At 50.6% G+C, this 10590-nt stretch overlaps 1 protein-coding gene across 1 annotated transcript; it reads left to right on the plus strand.

Moving 5' to 3' along the window:
• Positions 1-8355: 8355 nt before the first annotated feature.
• Positions 8356-9169, plus strand: EI90DRAFT_3139515 (uncharacterized protein; the record flags this gene model as incomplete). The annotated part of the gene is made up of 3 exons (XM_039064933.1): positions 8356-8540; positions 8603-9079; positions 9133-9169. The coding sequence occupies 3 exons, from the start codon at positions 8356-8358 to the stop codon at positions 9167-9169; spliced, it is 699 nt and encodes a 232-aa protein (XP_038907646.1).
• Positions 9170-10590: the final 1421 nt, after the last annotated feature.

Consider the following 10590-nt stretch of genomic DNA (forward strand, 5'->3'; position numbering starts at 1 on the left):
TCAAGTTTAAATCCAAATTAAACAACGCTACACAGAATTACACCTAGACAAATTAATAAATTTCAATAAAGAAACAGCTCCGCAGGGCTCGGTTTATCTGTAAGTCAATTCCCAGGAACTTTAAAACTAACCCATAAAAATAGAATTAGCCAAAACACTCGGATTGGTACTATATTTACAATAAACAACACTAGTACACTTCCCCATCCTAACTAAAGAACCAGGGAACAGCTTGGTGGTGGTCTCGTTTGAACCTCCCAACTGACCTTCCTTCGTTCTCTCCTTCACCGCTGTGGAGGCGCAAGCGCCCCAGGAGGTCCCTGTAGTCCCCGTTAATCCAACGGGTCAACCAATCAGTGGGGTCCCCATACCTGGAGGGATCCCCACTGTCTCTGCCGTCGTCACAGAGGCGACAAGTTCACGTGCGTCTGTCGAGGTACAAGAATCTGATGGACATTTTGTTCCTATCTTTAGTGGAACTAAGCCACCTACCCCGTCGATGGCGCCAGTAACCACTGATGCCAAAGGAAAGGGTAGGGAGATCGACCCAGGACAACTGGCTGGATCATCGATTACAGGGGAGAGTGGAACTTCTCCATTCCATTTCAGGCCAGGCTTCGTGCCCGCGCCGTTCATTCTGTCGTCCCAACCCACGAACAGTGGGGTGAAGATACCAAGCGTTGACGCTACTCAAACGCGTAATTTCCCTCCCGACCACGGGAGAAAGAAAGCAGTGCCGATGAAGGCCACTGTGGAGACGATACAAGAGGAAGACGGTGACGCGGAAGCCACCAGTGTTCCGTATGATTACTACGCACGAAAAAAACGCCCGATCTACGTCCAGGATCGTGTAGATGACATTGGCGGACAGCCCGCCAAGGTCAGACCTATCTTCGCTAAGCATAGTCTCAGCGAATCTACTTTTGACTTTAACGCCCATCTGGATGCAGACGCAGCATTCGTATACAATGTGGGTCGTGGGGCAAACGGTGAAGACCCCGAAAGACTGTCCCACGGCACAGCACTCAGACGAGTGCTGGATAACTACCACCGATTCTCACAACCGCCTGCGGCTCCAGAAGGGGGCAAGAGGCGTGTAGACCAAGTTAGGTCTAACTCGGGAAGAAGGCCCCGCCGTCCGAGTGGCGATGGTGATGACGAGGATGGTGGCGAGGGTGGCTCGTCCTGGCCCAACCCACCATTTCCTGACCTATTTGGCACCGAAGCAAAATGGGAGCCTTCATCCAACTTTCCAAACTGCTCGTCTGTACGACCCGGTTTGTTTGACTCAACCATGCGTTCATACGCAGCACCGGCGGCACGAGTAGTGCCTGATCCATCTGAGTTCATGACTCAGCTTCTTGAATCTGCACGCCGAAGTGTGGAGGTCCGAATCCTGCAGCCACTGCCTGCAGATGTACGCCCAGAACTGCTCAAGAAGATGCAGGGACTGACTCCGACCATCAAATGGTCTGGAGAGAATAACTTGAAGATATTCCACAACTGGCTGCACTCCTGGCTAGCCTATATGTCGTCGTGTGGGTGGAAGGGTGAAGCTTACAACGAGTTTCACGTCCACACTTTGACAACCGCTGTTGAAGGCGAGGCACAAGACCTCCTGATGCACTATATACGCATTGGAGTGCAGAACGGGGTAACCCCCCCATTCTGGGATCTACTAGAGATCCTTATCTGCACCTTCATCAAGAAGTCTGCAGCAGTAGCATCCACGAAAGCGTTCAAAACGCTTTCATACGATTCCGCGAAGGGAATCAAACACTTCTATAACCAGCTGTATCGTGCAGCTGGGGAGATGATCACGCCTCCTGACCAGGCAACGTTCAATGAACGTTTCCTGAACGCCATCCCTGGCGAAATGCGTCGGGAGATGGTTATGCGCCACGACATTTCCGTGGACTACACAACGAAAGACGAGTTGTGGACCGCCGTGCTCCGCCTGGACCACGCATACGATTCAATTAAGGCGATCTCTGCGTATCGTAACGACTCGCAAGCGCCAGCTGCGTCAAAAACGACGCAAAAACAAGCCAACGCCGCAGCAGCACCCAAAAAAGCTGCTGATTCTTCGTCCGCCAAGAAAGTGTACAAAAACACATTCGGGGGAAACACGTCAGCTCTGAAGAGCGGACAACGCTCAACCTTCCGTGTGAGCTACTCGCCGGCTCCAAAAACAGAGAAATCGACGTCGTCTACAGCGACGAAATCGACGCCATCCTTGGATAAGGATGGGAAACCGCGTTGTTTTAAATGCGGGAAAATAGGCTATCAACGTGATTGCCCAAATCATGACAAGCCCAAACCGCGCATGTACAACATAGCGGTCGAGTCTGACGAACGAGACCTACAGGACTCGGAGCCTGTAGAAGAACCGGAAGGTGTTGAAGATCCTGCAGAGGTGCAGGACTATATGGCCGACGATGAGGCGTTCGACGATAAACTCGTGGACGACCCATACGATCCCAACCTCCTCGCTGAGGCGGAGGAGGAGTACGTAGAAGTGGACGCCGACATGTTCGTCGGTGCTATGACGTTCGTGGATCCCACGGACGAAAACTTCTCCATTAAATTAGCGTCTGCTCGGCAAGCAGACAAACTGCCATCTGATGAGCAGATAGTAGCTGAGCTTGTCGACGACGCAGTAAAGACCTACAAGAGGGACGGTGTTATACCGGTCCCAAAACCTTCATCGGGGAAACCGTCAACGCAAAGTGTGACGAGTTCTTCAGTGCCTAACAAGCTTCTGAAGAAAATCCCGCCAATATTCGACGCGAAGTTTAGAATCTCGCGAGAGGCGGGTAAATACCCTGAAAACCGCAGCGCCGACTTAAGGCGGACGCTCACCAGCGAGGTTAACATCGCCGGGGTAAACGCCTTTGTCCTATTTGATAGTGGCGCTGAAACAGACGCCCTATCTCCAGATTTTGTCCAAGCAGTTCACATTCCACTGCTCGAGTTGCCAAACCCCTTGGTTCTCCAGATGGGGACCAAAAACAGTCGTTCGTGCATAATGTACGGCACGAATACTCCCGTAACCATTCACGGGGTTACGTCTACTCACTATTTTGACGTCGTCAACATTGACCGCTATGACGCCATTCTCGGAGCTCCGTGGCTGAATGCCAACGGAGCGTCCCTCAATTTCGAAACTCACACCGTCCACATAAAGACGGGCGACATCAAAACGTTTGATGTCCTGACGGAACGGGGTAAAACCTCAGTGGGGGCTGCTGCACGCGGTCGCCCCAAACTTCCCCGTGCACCGAGATCCGAACTGTCATCTAAACAGACGGCATGACGCAATACGGCGAAGGCTGGAAACCCTTCGCCACGCATCCTTGCCATCTCCGCTCAAAAAGACGTGGATACCTCCCAGTGGCCCAATCACTGGCCAAGCCCGAGGTCGAAAGATCTCAGGCTTCCCGACTGTTCCCATTTAGAAGGTCTGCCAATGACAGACCCTGAATTCGTGCCACTCAGGAATTGGTGGCGTGAACGTTTCAAAGACGTCATGGCGCCAGCCCCTGAAGTCCTACCTCCGTTCAGGGAGGTTAACCACTGGATCAACTTGATTGATCCGAATAAAAAATATATAGAAAGAAGGGCTACGTGCCCTCAGGCTCTCGAACCGCAGCTTCGAGAAAAGATTGCTCGTTATGAGCGAGCCCAATGGTGGGAACGCAAGGCGGTTGCAACGGCGGCTCCACTTCTTTGTCTTGCAAAGAAGGACGGTTCTTTACGGACTGTAATCGATGCGAGAAATCGCAACGCGAACTCCATTCTCGATGTCACGCCCATGCCTGACATGCGTTTCATCATGGATAGTATGGCTCGGGTAACTTATCGATCAAAGATCGATATGACAGACGCGTACGAACAGATTCGTATCGAACTGGACTGCGTACAATACACGGGGATGAGTACCCCGTACGGTACTTTCATATCGAACGTGCTGCAACAAGGGGACTGTAACGGCCCTTCCACGTTCCAGCGCATTTTGACTTGGATCCTAAGGGACCAAATCGGTCAAGCCGTCCACGTATGGTTCGACGACATCTTCACTGGAACTACGTCAGTGAAGCAACACAACGAGAAATTCTTGTGGATATATACTCGTCTGAGGGACGAGAAGCTCTATGTAAGCCCAAGAAAATTTGAGCCATTCGCCCCTGTACTCGACATACTGGGGTGTAAAGTGGACTCAAACGGAATCCACGCAGATTCCGACAAACTAGAGAAAATAAGGAACTGGCGAACGCCAGAGAACCACACCGAGGTTCTGCGATTCCTAGGGCTCATTGAGTACCTAGCGAAATTCCTACCCAACGTCAGTGCATACACTGGACCGTTGCAATCCATATGCACCAGCCATATGCCGTTCCGCTGGAACGCCCTACACGAAAAATGTTTCGCGCAGATCAAAGTAATCGCGTGCAAGACACCGATTCTAAAGCCCATAATCTGGGATATACCGGATTCAGAAGACCAAGACAAGTACCGTGTCTGGGTGATCACCGATGCCTGCCCCGCTGGCGTCGGGGCCGTGCTCGCACAGGGTGCAGAATGGCAAACCTCTAACCCTGCTGCGTTTATGTCGAAGAAGTTCACCCCGACTCAACGGGCGTATTTCGCCTATGAGCTAGAAGCTCTAGGCGTTCTGGAAGCGCTCACCAAATGGCTCGACGAGCTGACTGGTGGGCGGAAATTCACTGTGGTCACTGACCACAAGGCGCTTACTTACTTCAAAGAGAAGAATCACACTGCGCCGCGTCACATTCGTTGGCAGAATTTCTTTCACGGTTTCAATTGTGACATCGTGTATGTACAAGGCCACACAAACAAAGTGGCCGATGCCCTGTCGCGATACTATGAGTCCTCGTCAGACGAGGATGTCCACTACGACGATTACGTATCCGCAGATATACGGATTGATAAAGAGGGCGACAATCTGCCCTTGGCGCGTGCTGAGGAAGCACGGGAATTATTACACCTGCACAGGTTGAGACTGCAGTGCATACGGCTGGGTGCGTCCCACTCTATCGGAGACGCTCAGGAGCCACGAGATCTCGAGGCATCCGTGCTCGATCCCCCTGACGATCGTCGAGGAGGGAGCTTTCCCTCGAAGATGTACTGCCGCCATTGGCAGAGCTACGTCCTCATGTAGAGGACAAAGCTTTCATCGCAAGTGTGAAAGACGGCTACTCCAAACACAATGCTTGGAGAGGGATCCTGGCAAAACCTGGGGATTTCCCTAGGTTCTCGATCGTCAATGGCCTAATTTTCTGTCTGAATGATTCAGGCGAGCCACGACTTGTCCTCCCTGAATCTATTCATAAAGGGGAGAGGATAACGGGCATCGCGATCGAGCACGCACACCGCATCCTTGGTCACCTCGGCGCCAAGAAGACGCTCGAGTACATACGCAAACACTACTGGTGGTCTTCGATGTCAAAAGACATCGAGAAATTCTGCACGTCCTGCGGGATGTGCCAGACGACCAAGAAAAGCAAACTCAGATATCCGGGACTGCTTCACCAGCTCCCGGTCCCTGAGAAACCTTGGGAGTCAATCGCCATGGATTTCGTCGGACCATTCCCGACGAGCCTGAGTTATAACTACCTCTGGGTAGTTCTGTGCCGACTAACGTGCCAGGTTCACCTAGTGCCTGTGACGACCCAGGTCAAGACTATTGAACTGGCGCATCTGTTCCTGCAACATGTCGTGCGCTTGCACGGCATGCCAACATCCATCGTGTCAGACCGTGACACGAAGTTTACGTCTCAATTTTGGACTGAGTTACACCGACTCATGGGTGTTAAACTCAAGTTAACTACTGCGTTCCATCCTCAAGGGGATGGCCAAGCAGAACGAGCGATCCAGACAGTGGTCCAGATCCTTCGGTCATTCGTCCGACCCGATCAGCGAGATTGGGCCATGCATATACCCATGGTAGAATTCACATTGAACTCAAGTGCGAACAAATCAACGGGATTCGCCCCGTTTGAGTTGGTATACGGATACCTTCCACAAATGACCATGTCTCTGCCGTCATCCGAATTGCCAGGGGTGAAATCCTTTGCCCAGCAGGCCCTGGACAACATCCAGGCCGCTCACGACGCTATTATTAAGAGTCGTGTAGAACAGGCTATCCAGGCGAACCGACATCGGCGCCCTGATTCCCCAAAACTGAAGAAAGGGGACTACGCATATCTTTCAACGAAAGATCTGAACCTCCCCAAGGGGAGGGCGCATAAGTTGTTGCCAACTTATATTGGCCCCTACGAAATACTGGAGGTATTTGAGGACTCATCAAACTACGTCCTCAGGCTTCCCCCAGTGTTGACGCAAAGAAATATCTTTGCGAAGTTCCACGTCTCACGGCTCGCACCTCATGAGCCGAATGATTCTGTGCTGTTCCCTGGGCACGCCGTAGAAGTGTTTTACGACTTTGGCGACGACCCAGAACGGGAATACCAGGTTAAGGAAATCGTCGACCATCGATGGGATGACGATAAGTCTTTATGGTTCCGTGTCCGATGGGGACTTGGTGACCTTACTTGGGAACCCTTGGCCAACGTAAATGATCTAATTGCGTTGGATGACTACCTAACAGTACAAGGGGTAGAGAACGTCGAGGAACTGAACCGTCAACGACGGGATCAGACGCCGGACAATAGATCCAGCGGACCATCACGACCACGGCGTGAACGTCGCCTACCGGTCCGATACCAGCAGATATCAATGCCTTATCACGGCCAACTATGGCGTTGAAGCCATGAGTTGCCTAAACTGGCAAGTCCGGGAATATCTGAATAATATCGGATAAATGCGACGAAAGCGGGATCAAATCCTGCTTCCTACCATCAAATTTGAAATCGCTCAAATGAACGCGACTGAATCCCCCCTCGCTGATTCCTCCCTTGACCTTTCCCCCGGCTCGTATTGCACGGATGTACATCCTCGCGTGTCGATGGATAAAACCAATGACTGACGACGCTCGTGAGCGTCGTAAAATTCAACACCAGGAACGAGCACTTATGTACTCGAACCCTCCCCCAATGTCGTACTCAAACCCGCCTATGATGTACGCGAGCCCACACCCTGTGGCGTATTCAAACGCCCCACCTCCGCCGCAATACCCCCTCCGACGTATGCACACTCGTCGGTGTACGAATCCGCCCACGCACCACCAGTGCGAGGGCGTGCTCCCTCTTCTCATGGACGTGGCCATCCCGTGCACCATGTCCATTATTCGCACTGTCGTCAAGACGAGGATTCGTCCATGAACGACGCTGATGTCGAGACTCGTCACTACGACGACAACTATCTGAGTGACGATGTCGCTGTCGACGCGGCTAGGTCCACGACGACTCGTAGGACTACGTCGAATCGCCCATCCGGCTCTGGCCCGTCCGGGTCAGCGCCGCGTAAACGAATGAGGAACTGACCCCCCCTCATCCATACCTTCGTCAACGACAATGCCGTCATTGATTACCCACTTTCGTCAACGACAAGGCCGTCGTTGATCAATAATCTCTTACCTTCGTCAACGACAATGCTGTCGTTGATTGTCTATTCTGTACCCTTCGTCCTTCGTCAACGCAATCGTCGTTGATTATTCATTTTCTCGTCGGCGACAACTCTGCCGTCGACGACCTACACTGTCAACATCGTCACGGTGGACAATGGTATTTAATAAACTCACAACGACGAGAAAGTCGTTCCATCGTCGACAACACTGTCGTCGAGATCTGGGTGCATATGTTCCAGGAGAAACTCTAAGTGGGCTTCGCCTACAAAATACTATTATAGCCTCCTGCAATGAGTGTGCCCCTGTTTGCATACATTCTTCGTATGTAGAACGTTAAAAAAAAAAATTTTATTTCTTTAAAAATGCTTGCTTTCCCCTTGTGTATATATGCTAGTACCCTGTCTGCGATCTAGTATCGCAAGGGAGGAGGATGTGAGGCCCCGGCCCATGTCTATATTCCGCCCACAACATCAGTTGATGTTGTGTTGTGTAATAATTATGTCGCGACGCTAATTTAGCGTTGCGGAAGCTTCTCTATTTATTTGTGCCGAGAATGTATAAGATTGTATATAAACCCTCGGGGTAGCTGTAAAAGGCGGATTAGCCTTTACTTCTACCCCGTCAATATACAGCCAAATCAAGCGTATACTTAGACGGATTACTGAGGCCTGAGGCGAACGGGGGAACGGAACATTACCGTCCCCAAACTAGTAAGATAACCTTTCACCGAGCACTGGAAAGTGTCCATAGACATAACGGATCATGTTCCATTATCGCAGGAGCACCCTATTCTGAGTCCTCACAGCATGGCTCTTTCAAGATTGGAAACTTTACTTCCATTGCATTGGGCAATTTTCTCAACCGGATCGAAGGCAAATTATGACATGAAGCATATCGGCACCGATGGGGTGGGATTAGAAGTCTTTGGAGGCACAGGGGTGGCACACATGGAAAAGAACTGGGGCGCATCATTTCCAACTGGCTGGACATGGTACGTCGCTACGCTGTGCTTCACCACCCACTTCTCAATTCGAGCTTTTTTTTATGTTGTAGGTGTCAAGCATTTGGTGCATCCTCGCACGATCCCATGCAGACATTCGGTGACCATCGAGACAATGCAACAAGAGATTGTGTTGCCATTGTGGGTGGTGTCCTCGCTTTGGGTCAAAAGGCATATCTCATCCATTACAAGGATTCAGGCGACGCCTGGCACCCTCGTCATGAGCGTTCGACACATCCTTATTCAGCGAAGGATCATGAAAGTACTGAAAATTCTGATCCTAATGACAAGCAGCATATCAACTGGACCTTCTGCCCATTATGGACTCTCATTCTAGCACTCCTGTATCCTGCTGGTATCCCACGATTCAAGATATCGCGGAAGAATCTAGTGGAAAAAAATCCCTCATTGTCCAATACCTTTGACTCCTCTGCTGGCTGTGGGTCAACCGCCGTTAGCACATTGACGTTTAATTTTTCCATCCTCGGCCTCCCTGCGCTATCCCTCATGATCCCTTATGCCGTTATCCAGTTCTCCCCATTTGGATCCATGCATGGAACGTTCACATACAATGAATGCTCAGGATTCGGACGGTTGCAGCTTACCGCCGCGACCCTTAACAGACGGATCCTAATTAATGCACAGTCAGAGTCACGGCCTGCCATTCTCAATTCACAAGTACAGCCGAGATGGCTTGCGCTGCATTGCCCAATGCCTGGTGGGCATGCCACACGTGTGTACGAGACATTCACAGCAAGGGCAACGATAAGAGCCAACAGGTGCCAGTGGAGATTCGGCTGGCCATGATGGGTCGAAATCAGGAATGTCGAGTTTGAACACACGGCATTGGAGTTTGGAGGATTGTATGCTGCGATAGCATGATCAGCACCTCAATAAATCAGAGACGCCAATATGGGACGAGCTATAACTTGTGGAAAAAAATTATGCCCCCTCCCAGTTCCAGATATTGGACCCTGGCCACCCACCTTCTATAACTTTATTCTAAATTGTGCAGATGTGTTATTCTGTACGTAGAGCTTGCGAGGATTGGGTGGAGTATACTGTGGTATAACGACCATAGGTTCATTCCCACGGTTTTCGGGGATTGCCGGGTCCTACTGGTGTAGTTCATCCTTTGGTGCAACATGCGACAATCACTCTGCGAAGTTCATCTTCTTCTTAGCGCCACATCTCCAAGTATGACCAGAATGGAAAATTGTCCTTTGATAGATACAGTAAGCCAGAAATTTCCTTTGGCCTCGCAACACTCATGGATCCCTTCACTTTTGCCAGCTATATTGAACTGCTTGCGTCCAAACCTTGTGATTTCAAGGATGTTCTGCCATTGTTTATTGGGACTCTCCTGCCTGACCTTCGACTCCCTTTGATAACATTTCTCGATTTTCACCTTCCACAATTGCCACCTGAGAATGTCCTGATTCATATTGCATACAACCCCTACTGTCACTTCACTTAGTCTTGATGCCGTTAATTCTCTACCATGGCCTCCACTGCACTCTTCCAGGCAGTTTCTCGCTCTGAGCATGCCAATGATATGGGTTCTAATTCATCACTTGGTGACGGTTCAAGTGATGCAAGGGCAGCTTGGTTTCTTGTAGTAGGGATCCAATCCCTTCGGAGCTGGTGCACCAAGGGGAGAGGATGAGGAAACCCATCAATTTAGTGGCATGAAATAGATGGTGGGATGGGTGGTAACGACGGACATAATATAGTTGTAGATCCTTCTTCATTAGTTCAAATTTTCATTGCGACATGCGACAATACTACTTTTAGTTCAGTTCAAAACCTTTGTGCGACATGCGACTGAACTTATGGTCGTTATACCACAGTATGGATCGATGGCCACCCCAGGCCAGTGCTGGTATGTCGAGCATCCTGATGTGTCTGGTTCCAAACACAATAAACAGTTGGATAAAATGTTGCTCTTTCCTGGCATGCATGATTCTGGGATGAAGTCATCGAGAACCGCTACTGGGTGGGAGGGGTTAAGGATACCTATCCCATTTCTTTGTGCAACAGA

The sequence above is a fragment of the Cantharellus anzutake genome (genome assembly GCF_015039405.1).
Source record: "Cantharellus anzutake strain C23 chromosome Unknown EI90scaffold_271, whole genome shotgun sequence".
Taxonomy (NCBI): Eukaryota; Fungi; Basidiomycota; class Agaricomycetes; order Cantharellales; family Hydnaceae; genus Cantharellus; species Cantharellus anzutake.